This window comes from Lepus europaeus, chromosome 18, assembly GCF_033115175.1.
Source record: "Lepus europaeus isolate LE1 chromosome 18, mLepTim1.pri, whole genome shotgun sequence".
Lineage (NCBI taxonomy): Eukaryota > Metazoa > Chordata > Mammalia > Lagomorpha > Leporidae > Lepus > Lepus europaeus.
The window spans coordinates 44,933,107-44,951,328 of record NC_084844.1 but is presented as its reverse complement, the minus strand read 5'-3'; the positions used below and the strand labels follow the sequence as shown (position 1 = coordinate 44,951,328).

At 39.7% G+C, this 18,222-nt stretch overlaps 1 protein-coding gene across 1 annotated transcript in view; it reads right to left on the bottom strand.

Annotated features, from left to right (window-relative positions):
- Positions 1–18,222, bottom strand: part of EFCAB5 (EF-hand calcium binding domain 5) — a 138,160-nt gene that overhangs the window by 110,525 nt on the left and 9,413 nt on the right. Inside the window, exon 5 of the mRNA XM_062216307.1 lies at positions 13,193–13,769. Within this exon, the coding sequence (XP_062072291.1) occupies positions 13,193–13,769 (577 nt within the window). The remainder of the gene's footprint in view (positions 1–13,192; positions 13,770–18,222) is intronic.

The window sequence follows — 18,222 nt, the reverse complement described above, 5'->3', positions numbered from 1 at the left end:
TAACTCTTTCATGAAACTCCCACCAGAGAGTTGCTTCAATAGAAAATAAAGCTATTAGCAATCTTCAAATGGCCCTACCTATTCAAACTCTCAGTTCGAAAAACATCAGTGAAACAAATTAATCATGTCATTTGTCAGAAATGGAACCCAGACAGTAGTTTTAGTCTGTCTGTTACTGTTCTTATTATAGATGTGATAAATGCCTAGACATTTGTATACTTTTGGAGATTTACATAACTCTAACAGGAGGAAGAATCTGTCAAAACAAATAGTCTTGACACCAGTTCCCAAATTGTATGTATTTTTTTATGGAAATGGATCTAAATAAATCTAACTTATTGCTCTGTAAGAACAGATGATAAGCGGAAATGTTCTTTAAGCTACTGTTAAATTTAATGATACTGCTTCCTGTGTACAATTGGAACTTTTTCACTAGTCCTAAAACTTCATTAATTTGTTTTCTCTTTAATTTGGTCTTGAAATTTTAATGTGCCTGATAACCTTCTGTGGAAATTGTTGTAAATGCATTCCTAGAGTTTCTGATTCAGATTTGACAATCTAGGACTCTGCATTTCTAACCAAACACTCCAGGTAGTTCTGAGCCAGAGCTATGCCGATCCAAAGCCAGGAGCCAGGTGCCTCCTCCTGGTCTCCCATGCAGGCGCAGGGGTCCAAGCACTTGGGCCATCCTCCACTGCCCTCCTGGGCCACAGCAGAGAGCTGGACTGGAAGAGGAGCAACTGGGACCAGAACTGGAGCCCATATGAGATGCCAGCGCACAGGCAGAGAATTAACCTAGTGCGCCACAGCGCTGGCCCCGCAACACTGTTTCAATGAAAAAAGTTACATATTTACACAAGATAACAATTCTGTACATACATTTTATTTTATTCTAGATTAATGTAATATTTGCTTTATTCTGAAAGAGTTACTATTGTAAAGATTCTAATTCAGGGCCTGCCCTAGCAGGTAAAGACACACCCTGCAGTGCCAGCATTACTATGGGCACCAGTTCAAGTCCTGGCTGCTCCACTTCCGATCCAGCTCTCTGCTATGGCCTGGGAAAGCAGTAGAAGATGGCCCAAGTCTTTGGGCCCCTGTACCCACAAGGGAGACTGGGAAGAAGCTCCTGGCTCCTGGCTTCAGATCGGCTCAGTTCCGGCCGTTGCAGCCATCTGGGGAGTGAACCAGCGGGTGGAAGACCTGCCCCGGCCCTATGCCTCTGCCTCTATGTAACTCTGCCTTTCAAATAAAATAAATAAAATATTTTTTAAAAAGATTCTAATTAGTTGTTTACCCTAGAGGAAGGACACTAAAACAAGTAACAAAGAATTTTGTTTCTTTGTAAATTTTACTAAGGTCTCCATTACCAGAAGACATTCAAAGGAAAATATGGAGATTCAGTAAAGGATTTGGAGATTCAATGTGTTCTTTGTCTTTTAGAACTGAAGGAGACCTAGCAGATATCATTTAGATGAGGGATCAGCAAACTGCCTCCTGAGGGATCATATCTGGCTCACCACCTGGTTTGGTATGGCTCAAAAGCTAAGGATGGTTGTCACATTTTTAAAGTTTTTTTTCTTTCAAATCAAAAGGAGAATAACATTTGTAGCATGTGAAGATCATAATAAATTCATATTTTACCACCTATAAATAAAGTTTCACTGAAACACAGCCATGTGCATTTATTAACATATTGTCTATGTCTGCTTTTACACTACAACAGCAGAATTAAGTAGTTGTGACTCAATTATGCCAAGCAAAAGGCTTTTAAATTTTATGTAATCCAATTTATCAGTATTTTCTTGACTTTCAGCCACAGTTAAAAAGGATTTTCTCAAGTATAAAAGAATTTAGCCCCAGATTTCTTCTAGTTTTTGTATGATTTCTTTTTTTACATGGATATGGATATATTTAGAGAACAAATAAAAGCTGTAAATAAATTTAAAACCTCATTTAGCATTTTATTAGTTGAGTTGTTGATATTATTTTGAAGCTATTTTATGTAAATTGAAGGATAAACCAAATCAATAATTATGTCAAGTCATTAGAAAGCAGTATTTTCTTAAGAAATACTAATATAAAATCAAGGAAATTTGGTAAAAATATTGAAATATTTTTTATATAAATTTGCAATATAGGTCGGCACCATGGCTCAACAGGCTAATCCTCCGCCTGCAGCGCTGGCACACCGGGTTCTAGTCCTGGTTGGGGCGCTGGGTTCTATCCCAGTTGCTCCTTTTCCAGTCCAGCTCTCCACTGTGGCCCTGGAAGGCAGTGGAGGATGGCCCAGGTCCTTGGGCACTGTACCCGCGTGGGAGACCAGGAGGAGGCACCTGGCTCCTGGCTTCGGATTGGCGCAGCGTGCTGGCCGTAGTGGCCATTTGGGGGTGAACCAACAGAAGGAGGATCTTTCTCTCTGTCTCTCTCTCTCACTATCTAACTCTGCCTGTCAAAAAAAAATTTGCAATATAAACTCATTACTTTTTTAAAAAAAGATTTATTTATTTGAAAGGCAAAGTTACAGAGAGGCAGAGAGAGAGAGAGAGAGAGAGAGAGAGGTCTTCCATCCAATGGTTCACTCCCCAGTGGCTGCAATGGCCGGAGCTGAGTCAATCCAAAGCCAGGAGCTTCTTTCAGGTCTTTCTCTCTCTCTCTCTCTCTCTCTCTCTCTCTCTCTCTCTCCCCTCTCTCCCTCTCTCCCTCTCTCTATGTAACTCTGCATTTCAAATAAATAAATAAATAAATAAACCTTTTTAAAAATGTTATTTCTTATTCCTGAAGGGCCTACAGGCAATGACAATACAATACTTAGGAGCAGTCTCAGCTCCCAGATGAATGATCTCCATTAAAAGGAACCAGGAATCCTTAAAAAAAAAATACACAAAGCCTTAAAAGACTAAAAGAGAATCAGCAGAAGAGCACAAAAGCAAAGTTTGGGGGCAATTTGGGCATAAAAAAGAAAAAAATGGGAGTGGGTGTTTGGAGCAGCTCTTATGACTCCACTTGGGATGCCTGTATCCCAAACTGGAGTGCATGGTTCAAGTGCCAGCTCTGCTCCTGATTATAGCCTCCTGCTAATGTACACCATGGGAGGTAGCAGATGATGGTTAAGTAATTCTGCCCTGCCATCTATATAGTAGACCCAGCATGGCTGCTATAGGCATTTGGAGAGTGAACCAGCAGATGAGAGTTCTCTGTCTCTCTGCCTTTTGCAGTAAATATACAACTATATAACTGATTAAAATGTTTCAAATTATAACTTAAAAATTTTTCAAAAAATTGAATGAATTAGATATGGAAAGAACATACTTCAGTATAATAAAGGCTATTCATATTGAGGAGGAAAAAGCTGGAGGCATATCCACTAAGATACAGAACACCCAAGGATGTCCCTTCTTCTCGTTCTTATTCAGTATAGTTCTGGAAGTTTTAGCCAGAGTCATTAGGCAAGAGAGAGAATTAAAAGATATACAAGTCAGAAAGGAGGAAGTCACATTATTTCTGTTTGCAAATGACATGATTCTATACATATGGGAACCAACAGCCTATTAGGATCAATAAAATGAATTCAGCAATGTTGTAGGATACAAAATCACCAAACAAAAATGAGTAAAATTTTTATATGTCAACAATGATCCTGCTAAGAAAGAACTTACAAGAGCAATTCTGTTGACAATGGCTACAAAAAGTTTAAATATCTTAGGATAAATTTAACCTAGGATGTGAAAGATCTCTACAATGAAAATTGCAAACACCAATGAAAGAAATTGAAAAAGACACAAAAAGATGGCAAGTTCATCCATGCTCATGGGTTATAAGAGTCATATAAATTTCCATACTATCCAAAGTGATGTAGAGATTCAATGCAGACCCCATAAAAATACCAATGATATTTTTCACAGGATTATAAAAAACAAAAACAAAAACAAAAAAAAATTTCATGATTTATTTTTATTTACTTGAAAGGCAAAGCTACAGAAAGTGAGAGGGAGAGAGAGATCTTCCTTCCTCTGGTTTATTCTCCAAATGGCCATAACTTTTCTGGGCTGGGTCATGCCAAAGCCAGGAGCTCAAAACTCCATCCTAGTCTCCCACATGAGTGGCAGAGGCCCAAGTACTTAGGTTGTCTTCCATTGCTTTCCCAGGTGCATTAGTAGGGAGCTGGATTGGAGGTGGAGCAGTTGGAACTCCAATTGGCACTTCTATGGGATACTGGCATTACAAGCAGCAGTTTAACCTGCTGTGCCACAATGCTGGCCTCTAAAATTTCATATGGGAACAAAAAAGACCCCCAAATAGCCTAATCACTCTTGAACAATAAAAACAAAGCCAGAACCATCACAATATCAGACTCCAAAGATATACCATAAGGTTGCTATTACAACCAAAACAGCATGGTACTGACATAAAGATAGATGTGTAGACCAATAGAACAGAATAGAAACACCGGAAGTAAATCCATGTATCTGTAGCCAACTTTTTTTTTTTTTTTTTTTTTTTGACAGGCAGAGTGGACAGTGAGAGAGAGAGAGACAGAGAGAAAGGTCTTCCTTTTTGCCGTTGGTTCACTCTCCAATGGCCGCTTCGGTCGGTGCATCACGCTGATCCAAAGGCAGGAGCCAGGTGCTTCTCCTGGTCTCTCATGGGGTGCAGGGCCCAAGCACTTGGGCCATCCTCCACTGCCTTCCCGGGCCATAGCAGAGAGCTGGCCTGGAAGAGGGGCAACCGGGACAGAATCCGGCGCCCCAACCGGGACTAGAACACAGTGTGCCAGCGCCACAAGGCAGAGGATTAGCCTGTTAAGCCACGGCACCGGCCAGCCAACTCATTTTTAACAAAGGTGCTAAAAACATTCCCTGGGGGCTGGCCTTGTGGTACAATGGTTAAGCCACCTATGACATCAGTATCCCATATTGGAGCACCAGTTTGAGTCCTGGCTGCTCCACTTCTAGTCCAGCTCCTTACTCATGCACCTGGGAAGATGGCCTAAGTACTTGGGACTCTACCACCCATGTAAAGGACCAGGAGGAAGTTCCAGGCTCGTGGTTTTAGCCTGGCCCAGCCCTGCGAATTGCAATCATTTGGGGGGTGAACCAGGGGATGGAGGATGGAAAATCTCTTTCCCTCTGTCTCTCTTTCTCTGTCACTCTGCCTTTTAAATAAATAAATCTTTTTAGAAAATTCACTGGATAAAGGGCAGTCTCTTCAATAAATGAAGTTGGAAAAACTGGACTTCCACATGGTAAAGGTTAAAACAATACTGCTACTTCATACCCTATTAAAAAAATCAACTCTAAATGGGTCAAAGATCTACCAATGGAACAGAATAGAAACACCAAAAATCAATACAAACATCTACAGCCAACTTATATTTGATCAAAGATCCAAAACTAATCCCTGGAATAAGGACAGCCTATTCAATAAATGGTGCTGGGAAAATTGGATTTCCACATGCAGAAGCTTGAAGCAAGACCCATACCTTTCACCTTACACAAAAATTCACTCAACATGGATTAAAGACTTAAATCTACGACCCGAAACCATCAAATTATTAGAGAGCATTGGAGAAACCCTGCAAGATATAGGTACAGGCAAAGACTTCTTGGAAAAGACCCCAGGAGCACAGGCAGTCAAAACCAAAATTAACATTTGGGATTGCAAAAAATTGAGAAGTTTCTGTACTTCAAAAGAAACAGTCAGGAAAGTGAAGAGGCAACCGACAGAATGGGAAAAAATATTTGCAAACTATACTACAGATAAAGGGTTGATAACCAGAATCTACAAAGAAATCAAGAAAATCCACAACAACAGAACAAACAACCCACTTAAGAGATGGGCCAAGGACCTCAATAGACATTTTTCGAAAGAAGAAATCCAAATGGCCAACAGACACATGAAAAAATGTTCAAGATCACTAGCAATCAGAGAAATGCAAATCAAAACCACAATGAGGTTTCACCTCACCCCGGTGAGAATGGCTCACATTCAGAAATCTACCAACAATAGATGCTGGAGAGGATGTGGGGAAAAAGGGACACTAACCCACTGTTGGTGGGAATGCAAACTGGTTAAGCCACTATGGAAGTCAGTCTGCAGATTCCTCAGAAACCTGAACATAAACCCTACCATACAACCCAGCCATCCCACTCCTTGGAATTTACCCAAAGGAAATTAATTTGGCTAATAAAAAAGCCATCTGCACATTAATGTTTATTGCAGCTCAATTCACAATAGCTAAGACCTGGAACCAACCCAAATGCCCATCAACAGTAGACTGGATAAAGAAATTATGGGACATGTACTCCACAGAATATTATACAGCAGTAAGGAACAATGAAACCCAGTCATTTGCAACAAGATGGAGGAATCTGGAAAACATCATGCTGAGTGAATTAAGCCAGTCCCAAAGAGACAAATATCATTTGTTTTCCCTGATCCGCGACAACTGAGCACCAAAGGGGAAACCTGTTGAAGTGAAATGGACACTATAAGAAACAATGACCTGATCAGCTCTTGTCCTGACTCTAGATGTACAATGTAATACTTTATCCTTTTTAGTATTTGTTGTTGTTGTTGTAGTACTAGTGGTTGAACTCTGTAATTAACACACAATTATTCTTAGGTGTTTAAATTTTAACTGAAAAGTGATCCCTGTTAAATTTAAGAGTGGAAAAAGAGAGGGAGGAGATGTACAATTTGGGACATGCACAATCAGACTTGCCCCAAATGATGGAGTTAGAAATGTGCCAGGGGATTCCAATACAATCCCATCAAGGTGGCATGTACCAATGCCATCTAAATAGTCCAAGTGATCAATTTCAGTTCACATTCGATGGCTCTGATAGGTCTAAGAATCAAAGGGATCACACAAACAAGACAAGTATCTGCTAATACTAACTGATAGAATCAAAAAGGGAGAGAAAGATCCAACATGGGAAGTGGGATACACAGCAGACTCATAGAATGGCAGACGTCCTAAACAACACTCTGGCCTCAGAATCAGCCCTTAAGGCATTCGGATCTGGCTGAAGAGCCCATGAGAGTATTGTAGGCATGGAAAGCCAAGATACCTTGGAAAAGAAAAAAAAAAAAAAGACCTAAATGAAAGATCTCTGCGAGTGAGACCCCAGTGGAAAGAACGGGGCCATCAAAGAAGGAGGTACCTTTTTCTGAAGGGAGGAGAGAACTTCCACTTTGACTGTGACCCTATCGGAATAAGATCAAAGTCAGCGAACTCTAAAGGCTTCCATAGCCCTGGCAACTCATGACTAGAGCCTAGGGAGATTACTGACGCCATGAACAGGAGTGTCAAATTGTTAAGTCAGCAACAGAAGTCACTGTGTACTTACATCCCATGTGGGATCTGTCCTTAATGTGTTGTCTAATGTGCAGTGATGCTATAACTAGTACTGAAACAGTATTTTTACACTTTGTGGTTCTGCGTGGGTACAAACTGATGAGATCTTTACTAATTATATACTGAATCGATCTTCTGTATATAAAGATAATTGGAAATGAAAAAAAAAACCTGGTGTTAAATTGGAAATGGCATAGAAAATTAATTAATTTTTTAAAAAAATATTATGTAGGATCTCTGTCTTTAATGTGCTGTACACTCTTATTTAATGCTATAACTAGTACTCCAACAGTATTTTTTTTCACTTTGTGTTGCTATATGGGGCAAACTGTTGAAATCGTTACCTAATATATACTAAACTGATCTTCTGTATATAAAGAGAATTGAAAATGAATCATGATGTGACTGGAAGGCGAGAGGGAGCGGGAAAGGGGAGGGTTGCGGGTGGGAGGGAAGTTTTGGGAGGGGGAAGCCATTGTAACCCATAAGCTGTACTTTGGAAATTTATATTCATTAAATAAAAGTTAAATTTAAAAAAAATAAATAAATCGGTCAAAGATCTAAATATATGACCTGAAACTATGAAACTACTAGAGGATCCATAAAAATCAGTGATTTAAATGCCATCTTAACTGTTAAAATGATCATATTAATTGTCAAAGTCAACATAGGGGTGGGTTTAAGTGTAAAATGATCATATAAATAACATCAAGTACCTGGTAAAAATAATAGAATTAAAAAGGAGGGAAAGGCTGGCGCCACAGCTCAATAGGCTAATCCTCCTCCTTGTGGCGTCGGCACACTGGGTTCTAGTCCCGGTCGGGGCACTGGACCCTGTCCCGGTTGCCCCTCTTCCAGGCCAGCTCTCTGCTGTGGCCCGGGAGTGCAGAGGAGGATGGCCCAAGTGCTTGGGCCCTGCACCCCATGAGAGACCAGGAGAAGCACCTGGTTCCTGCCTTCGGATCAGCGCGGTGCACCGGCCGCAGCGTGCCGGCCATTGGAGGGTGAACCAATGGAAAAGGAAGACCTTTCTCTCTGTCTCTCTCTCTCTCACTGTCCACTCTGCCTGTCAAAAAAAAAAAAAAAGCAGGGAAAGTCCAATATGGGAAGCAGTCCACACAGCAGACTCCTAGAATGACATTCACTGTAAATAATACCTGACCTCAGAATCAACCCTTGAGGCTTCCCGGTCTGGCTGAAAGGCCTGTGAGAGCATTTCAGGCATGGAAAGCCAAGACTCTGAAGGCAGGAGAGAACATCCACTTTGCTTATGGCTGTGTCCAAATACAATGGAGTCTATGGTCACAGAAGGCTTCCATAGCCCTGGCAGCCCATGGCAAGAGCCTCGCATGATCACTGACATCATAAATAAGAATGTTAATTGTTAAAGAAACAACAGAAGTCACTGTGCACTTGCTCCCCATATAGGACCTCTGTCCCTAGTGAGTTACTATGAGAATTGACTGCAAATTTTGTACCCAAACTGTGCTCTATATGTTGTGTGTGTGTGTGTGGGGTGCAAATTGTTGAAGTATATGCTTAGCACAGAGTTGGTCCTCTGTGTATAAAGTCAAACTAGAATGAACCATAATGAAGAAGGAGATGGGAGAGGGAGAGGGAGGTGGGATGGGAGTTTGGGGGGGGGGGTGGTATGGGGGAAAGAACCAGTATATTCCTAAAGTTGTAGCTATGAAAAAAAATGCATTCATTAAATAAAAAAAAGCAATTACTAGAGGAAAACATGGGGGAAACACTCCAAGGTATTGGCATAGCAACAATTTTTTGGATAAGACTCCAAAAGCACAGGCAATAAATGGGATTATATCAAACCAAGAAGCTCCTGCATAGCAAAGCAAACAACAGAGTGAAGAAACAACCAATAGAATGGGAGAAAATATTTTCAAACTATGTATGCAGTAAAAGATTAATATATAAGAAGTTCAAGAAATTCAACAACAAAAACAAACAATCCAGTTGAGAAATGGGAAAAAGATCTTAATAGACCTTTTTCAAAAGAAATACAAATGGCTAACGAACACATGAAAAAAATGCATAGTGTCACTAGATGCCAGGGAAATAAAACTAAAAATCACAATAAGGTAACATTTCATTCCAGTTAGAATAGCTATTATCAGAAAGTCAAAAAATAACAAATGTTGGTGAGGATGTAGAGAAAAGGGAACAATAATGTACTGTTGGTAGGAATCAAATTAGTATAGCCATTGTGGAAAACAGTATGGTAATTTCTCAAAGCACTAAAAATAGATCCTCCATAAGACCCAGCTACCCCACTTCTGGGAATATGTCCAGAGAAAATGAAGTCAGCATATGAAAGAGATATGTACATTCCCATGCTTCTTGCAGACAAATCTGCCTTCAAGAAAAATAGCATGTGTGTGTGATATTTACATATGAAACAAATATGGCAAAATGTTAAAAAATATTAAATTTATGTGTGCTCATTGAACTCTTTTTACTTTCCCGTGTTGTTTGAAATACTTTAAAATAAAAATTTAAAGGGCTAAACACCCAAACAAAAAAATTTAATATGCATAAATTCTGAATATCTGTAGTTAAAAGAAAGATTTATTGTTACTAGTAGGAAGTATATCCAGTGTAACCAAATACACAGCAACAAAGTAGGATTCCTGGAACTCCTATCAGGAAATCTAATAAATCCTTCACTAATGAATCTAAAGTGAAAATCAAATTATCATCTCCATAGGTGCTGGAAAAGGATTTGATAAAATCAACAATCAGTCTTGATTTTTAAAAATCATTCTATAATGTAGAATTTATTTTTCCTCTTGTGATAAAAGTGTGTTTTTCAGATCCAAACAAAGTAAAAGTAATATATTTTAAAAACTGCTTATGGTGAAGAAATGTTTCTACTATAATCATAAGCAAGATAAGGATACCCAAGTGAGCACTATTATTTAATACTGTATTGGAGGTAAAAGCCAATGCAACAAGTAAAAGAAACGTGTTAGTGTAAAAGTTGAAAAGGAAGGAGAAGGAAAACTACCATTTGCAGTTAATATAATTGCCTCACCAGAAAACCCAAGAAATCATCTAAAATTTTATTATGAGGGAAATCAATTAGATAGCACAGCACAAAATATAGAAATTAATAGTTTTCATGTCTTCAGGCTATATCCTGATAGAAAATATAATGAAAGAAGAAAGATCCACTTACAATAGCAACAAAAAGAAAATGACAAAGCAAATAGTAAAAAACCTAACAAAAAACCTATATGAAAGAACTTTAAGACCACACTAACGTATACAAAATGCAATGAATAGATGGAAAGACACATGCTCAGAAACACTGGTCAGAGATGAACATTTGGCACAGGGGTCAGGCTGCGCTATGGGGTTGCCCACGTTCTATATCTGAGTGCCTGGTTTGGGTTCTGGCTGCCCTCTTCTGATCCAGCTTCCTGCTAGTGTACATTCTGTGAGGCAGCAGATGACGGCTTAAGTGTTTGTGTCCCTGCCATCCATGTGAGAGACTTAGATCTGAGTTCCAGCCCCTGGCTTTGGCATGGCCCAGCCCTGGCTGTTGCTGGAATTTGGGGAGTGGACCAGCAGATGGAAGATATTTCTCTGTCTTTCTGCTCTCTTTCTGTTCCTCTGCCTTACTAATAAAATGACAATAAACAGAAATTTAAAATAATAAAAAGAAAACACGGATTACTATTAAAGATGTTCATTTTCTGAATTAACAGATATTGTATTTCAATTAAAATTCCTCTAACGTTTGTTTTAACTTTGTTTCTCCCATTCCTCCCCCCAGACAATTTAATTGGATTTTTTAAAAGTTTATTTATTTATTTATTTTTTATTTGAAAGGCAGATCAACAGAGAGAGGGAGGGAGGGAGGGAGACAGAGAGTAAGAGAGATTTTCCATCCCCTGGTTCATTCTCCAAGTGCTCACCATAGCTGAGGCTGGGCCAGGCCAAAGCTGTGAGCCAGGAACTCCATCTAGGTCTTCCACAAGAGTGATGGGAAGCCAAGTACGTGAGCCATCATCTGCTGCTTGTACCCATTGGCAGGAACTGGATGGGAAGCAGAGGCAGAACTCAATCCCAGGCATTCTGACATGGGATGCAAGTGTTCCAAGTGGCAGCTTAACCTACTGCACCACAACTCCAACCCCAAGAAAAGTTAATTCTGAAGTTTATATAAAAGAGTACACACACAAGAATAACCAGGAGACATCTGAAAGAAAATAAGAGCAAAAAGGGGACCAATACTGTCAGATTTATTGAAATGTATTTTAAAGTCTCAATCATTAAAGCAGTGTAGTACTAGTGCTTGAAAAGGAGATAGACCAACAGGTAAGATAGAAAAATCAGAAACATACTCCAAATATGCAAATATTTAATAATAAAGGAACATTTCAAACAATTAGGGCAAAGATAAACTACTAACAATTTTTATTAGGACTACTAAGTAGCTACTTGGAAAAGGTTGAAGTTGAATCCATATTTTATATATTACAGTAGGCTAGGATGAATTCTGAATGAATGAATATTTAAAATAAAAGTTAAAATCACAATAATTCCAGAAGAAAACAGGAGATGATTCTTTTAATATTTTGAAAGGTAACTGGGTGAGGTGGGGTGTGTGGTATACTAGTTAATATGCTACTTGGGATGCCCATATTCCACAGCAGAGTGCCTGGGTTTGTTTCCTGGTTCTAGTCTCAATTCCAGATTCCTACTAATGTACACCCGGAAGGCAGCAGTTGATAGTTCAAGTACTTTCAAAAAAATAAATATATATATAACTTTTTTTTAAAAAAAAGTAACAGTGACTTAAAATCTGGATACCATAAAAGTTAAATTCAGTTACACAGAAATAAAGTTTTCTGCATGACAAAAGATAAATAAATGGTAGATAAAGACAGGGAAATATCTATAACTCATATCACATGTTTTTGTATAAAAGGGAAAAATTCAGAATTCGTATTTATATTAGCTTATGTGTCTATAAAGAAACTATAAGAACTCACAGAAAACTAAGAATAGTGTTTACCTACAGTAGAGGTGAAATACTGTGTAGATGAGGATAAAAATGAGAAGGAAGGGGCCGGTGCTGTGGTGTAGCAGGTTAAGCCACTGCTTGCAATGCCAGCATCCCATATCGGCGCTGGTTTGTGCTTCTGCTGCTCCACTTCCAATCCAGCTCCCCGCTAATGCACCTAGGAAAGCAGCAGAAGATGGCCCAAATGCTTGGGCCCCTGCACCCATGTGGGAGACCCGGAAGAAGCTCCTGGCTCCTGGCTTCGGATCAGCGCAGCTCCAACCATTGTGGCCAATTGGAGAGTGAACCATCGGATGGAAGACCTCTCCAGCTCTCTCTATGCTTCTCCTCTTTCTGTGCAACTCTGACTCTCAAGTAAATACATAAATCTTCTTTAAAAATGGGAGGGAAACTTTTCACTGTGTAACTCTATACATTTTAGCGTTTGAATGTGGTAAATGTGTTGCCTACTATCTGGAAAGTTAAAGTTAAGGTTTTTAAAAGTCCCAACTATATTATAGTTCACTTTCTAGTGCAGATGGACAAATAAATAAACCAATAAACATATAATTAGAGCCCTGGTGAGATAATTAAATTCATGAAGACAAGGAACTTATTTAATGAACTTCATTAGTCTTCACAGTGCCGCAAAAGAAAGGAACACATAGTAGTAGCTCAATGACTACATGTTTTGAATAACTATGCAGTCACTTCTTTTATGTCTTGTTTGTGTGACTACATTACTACTCTAGCTTTTCAGTATAAGGAGACAGGTCATCAGCTGAAAATACGACAGATTGTACCTGTTGCAGACAGTGTCAGGAACATGTATCTTCAGGTCTTCTGTGACATCTCTCATCACCCTCTGGTAACCAGACATTCCTTGATCTTTGATATAATGAGGATTGTTTCTCATTAAATATTCCCCCAAATGATTAATTGGATCAAACTTGGTTGGAATGTCAGCTTCTGTCTGAAGCTTTTTCTTTTCCATTTGTGTTAACATTTGTTCCACAGCAGGAACTAAGGTGGGTAGAAGTTTGTCAAGCAAATATACACGAGTATTCAGTGTCAAGCTCTCAGTGTTAAACCACTCTTTGGCCAAATTATCCTTAGGGAGTATTTTTTCAGCCTTTTTCTCTAGTTCCTTCTTCAGATTATCCTTATCTATTATTTTCTGTTGCATTGCCTGGGCTCTTGCTTCCACTCTTTCAAACAGATTTTTCTTCCATGGTTGTTCTAGCTGTGATGTCTGTTCACTTTCATCTAAACCCAAAATCACTTTTGCAGGCTTTCTGATTGCAACATTCCCTGAGGCTCTAGTATGAGGGTCCTTTATTGAATCAACTGAAGTTGTTGGCTGCTCCTCTGGGGTTAATTCTAGGAGGGAAAAAAAAGAAAGGAAAATGCAAGAAATATTAGAATTAGATCTTAATCTATGTGACTTTAGAATATTATTTTTAGTTTTTTTTACATCAAATGCAAAAAATAATACCATCAGCTGGAAGTGACAGAAAATCAGACAAGACTCCCTTTAACCATAACAGCATTTATTGTTGACCTAATCAGAAGTCCTTATTAAGTACCTAGCCTGTTTCTATTGCTCTTCATTAACTTTTTGTGCTTGTACTTCACGATCGCATAATGGCTGTACAACTCCATGCATCACCTCCTCCTTACAGGAGAAAAAAGACTGAGCACAAAAGGGTCTTCCCTTGAGGCCCTGTTTCATTATCCAAGAGAAGATCCCAGACTCTGCTCTAAGGCCCCTCTTTACATTGCATTGACTCTAACTAGGTTAAATCCCCATCCCTAGACTGATCATTGATAAATGGAAATGGGATTACTATAAATGGTTCTGTGCAGTCAAAATTTATTCCTTGATGATCAAGGTTTCTATCAAATTTCTCTGATACAAAGTGATTTCAATTTGCCATACAACTTTTGTTTAGTTGGCAGGCAAAAAGGTGGAGAAATGTGTACTCATTAAGCATTGGAGAGTCTACCACACATGTTTTAATATATTTAAATATATTTCTTCCCATTCATTTTTAAAAAAGATTTATGTATTTATTTGAGAGGCAGAATTACTGCTATGGCCTGGGAAATCAGTAGAAGATGGCCCAAGTCCTTTGGCCCCTGCACCCGTATCAGAAACCCGGAAGAATCTCCTGGCTGCTGGCTTCAGATTGGCACAGCTCTGGCCGTTGCAGCCAATTGGGGAGTGAACCAGGGGATGGAAGACCTCTCTCTCACTCTCTGCCTCTCCTCTCTGTGTAACTCTGACTTTCAAATAAATAATCTTAAAAAAAAAAGGCAGAGTTATAGAGACAGAGAGAGACAGACAGAGATATCCTCCATCTGCTGCTTCACTCCCCAAATGGCCACAATAGTCAAAGCTGGGCCAATCTGAAGTCAGGAGTCAGGAGATTCTTCAGGTCTCCCTCACAGGTGCAAGGGCCCAAGGACTTCAGCCATCCGCCACTGATTTCCCAGGTGCATTAGCAGAGAGCTGGATTGGAAGCAAAGCTGACGAGACGTGACTGGCGCCCATATGGGATGCTGGCACCACAGGTAGTGGCTTTATCTGCTATGTCACAGCACTGTCCCCCCTTCCAACTCATTTTTCTAGCCTCTTTCATGTCAACATTTTTAAAATGCAGAATGGAGATACCAGACCAAGATGGTGGTCTGAGAACAGGGACCTATATACCCTCTTTACCAAAATCTCTAGAAATGACAGGAAAGGTGTGTGTGTGTGTGTGTGAACCTATGCATGAAAATCCTGGCAGGAAGGTCAGTTGTGGTTAGGTAGGTTAAGCTGCCACTTGCTATGCCATATCCCATCCCACACTGGTTCAAATTCGGGCAGTACCACTTCCTGCTGATGTGCCTGGGAGAGCAACAGATAATTAATCAAGTACTGATGGAGTTCCATGCTCCTGGCTTTTGCCTGGACTGTGCCCCTGTGTTGCAGCCATCTGAAAAGTGAATCAGCAAATCTCTTTTTTTTCTCTCTCTCTCTATCTCTGCCTTTCAAATAAATAAATCTTTAAAAAATTTCTGGCAGGGATGGACACAGCATGTTAAGCCTCGGCTTGGGACACCCACATGCCATATCAGAGTACCTGAGTTCAGGTCCCACCTCTGCTTCTGACTTCCTAATTCCTAATAATATATCCTGGGAGACAGTGGATAATGGCTCAAGTACTTGGGCCCTTGCCACCCGTGTGGGAGACCCATATGGAGTTCTGCACTCTTGGCTTTGGCCTGGCCCAACACTGGCTGCTGCAGGCATTTGGGAGTGAGCCAGAAGATGAAATATCTCTATCGCACACATATGTGCCCTCTTTCATACTGTTACTCTACCTTTCAAGTTAGATGAAAATAATAAGGGGTTTTGTACACAGGACATCAACTCTTTTGCTGCAATCTACTGAAATTCAGCCCTCAACACAAGGGCTTCTAAAAACAAATACATAAAATAAGTCAAAGAAAATGAATAAAAATATTTTTAGATAAATAAAAAATACTTAAAAGTAGAAAAATAATTCTGACAATCATAAAGGAGGAATTGTAGTAGTCAGAAATTTTGAGAATCTCTGAAAACTATAAGGAAATTGTGAGTCAACTGACTGAAGAAACTATAGGACTAAAAAGATATAGGACAAAAATTACTGTGAAATTTAGGAGCAGCTCTGAGGCACCCTAAGTTTAGAGGATTACATGGTAAATGATGCACCTTTTTGTGCATCTTCATTCGCATTTGAGCTAGTCATCAGACACAAGTACTCACCAGGGTCAGCAAGCATTGTGGCGCAGCCTGCAACTCCAGCATCCCATATGGGCACTGGTTCATGTCCTGGCTGCTCCACTACTGATCCAGCTCCCTGCTAATGGCCTGGGAAAGCAGTAAATGATGGCCCATGTCCTTGGGCCCCATTCTCATGTGGGAGGCTTAGATGAAGTCTCCTGGCTCCCATGCTCTTGACCCAGCACTAACAGTTGCGGCCATCTAGGGAATGAACCAGCAGGTGGAAGATCTCTTTGTCTTTCTCTCTCTTTCTCCCTCCCTTTCTCTCTCTCTCTCTCTGTAACTTTGACTTTCAAATAGATAAATAGGAGGAGGAGGAGCAGGAGGAGGAGGAGGAGGAAGAGGGCAAGGAGGAAAAGGAGGGGAAAGAAGATAGGAAGGAGGAGGAGGAGGAGAAGAAGAAGAAAATAAGAAGCATTCATCCCTGCCCTGGAATACAGTGGTATAGATGTTTGGGCTAGGGAGGCAGGAGGCCCACAGACACAGAAAATGAATTAACAAATTTCAGTGTCTTCTCTTTCTCCTTCACACTGGCCCCAGTCTACAAAAAAACAGAAACTTTGTCCACGAGAAAGCAAACAGGCAATCACAAATGCAAATGTAAACACATACATATAAGATTCAAGGACTATTTAAGGAAAACCATCTCCATTACTAAATTCAACAAATGCAGTAACTAATAGCATCCAAGGAAGTGCTATTAATAAGGGTAAATGTAAGGGTTCTCTAAGGAATTATCATTAATATCCTCAAAGCAGAGAAACTAGAAGAAAGTTAAAGAATGCTAGAAATATTATTTTTTAAAAAGTTGAGAAAACTTGGAAATCTAGTGCTCCAATCTTAGTTTCTAATTTTATCATCCAGTTAAAAAAATCAGTGGAAAATGGCTGAGAGTAGGACTGGGATAAGAAGATAGAAGATAAGCTTAGAGCATCTTGTAGTGACATAAAGGAAGGAAATACTCAATAAACAAATGAACAAGCAAATAAAAAACCCTACTGTAAATAAATAGATGGGAAAGGATAGGCAAATCTGTGTGGAAGTATTCTGAGTAACTTAAACAGATACTCTGCCCTCAAGGTGATAGAGCAACAGTCCCCGGCCCTGAAGTGTGGGCTGCACACAGAGACATCCTCCTAGAGTACACAAGAAGGAGATGTTATGAAAGGCCCCTTGTTTTTGAGCAATACAAATCCATTTCACATAGTTTAAATTAAAAATGGAATATACTAGTTTATGTAGCTGGAAAGTCCAAGAACATAACTTTTCAGGCACAGCTGAAGTCTACCATTTGTGTTTGCTTTGCTCTGTTCAATTAATTAAAAATGATCACCATCAACTTTAGATTTATATAGTCCTTATAATGATTGATTTTTTTTTTTTTTTTGACAGGCAGAGTGGACAGTGAGAGAGAGACAGAGAGAAAGGTCTTCCTTTTGCCGTTGGTTCACCCTCCAATGGCCGCCGCGGTAGCGCACCGCGCTGTTCCGATGGCAGGAGCCAGGTGCCTATCCTGGTCTCCCATGGGGTGCAGGGCCCAAGGACTTGGGCCATCCTCCACTGCACTCCCGGGCCACAGCAGAGAGCTGGCCTGGAAGAGGGGCAACGGGGACAGGATCGGTGCCCCGACCGGGACTAAAACCCGGTGTGCCGGCGCCACAAGGCGGAGGATTAGCCTAGTGAGCCGCGGTGCCGGCCTATAATGATTGATTTTTAAGGTTTTTTTTACTTATTTTTACTTATTTATTTATTTGAAAGAAAGATTTGCCAATAAATTCCATTTTAAAAATATATATCTAAGTTACAATTAGATAGGAGAAAGAAATTCTGGTATTCTATTGCTCGGTGGGATGACTAGAAATAACAATAATGTACTACATATTTTAATGTTTTTACCATAAAGGAATTATAAGTATTTAATGTGCTTACTCTGATTTGAACATACAATATATACATCTAGTGGACATGGACATATGAACACCCTTATTAAAGATGAAAACCCTTATTAAAGAAAGGAAC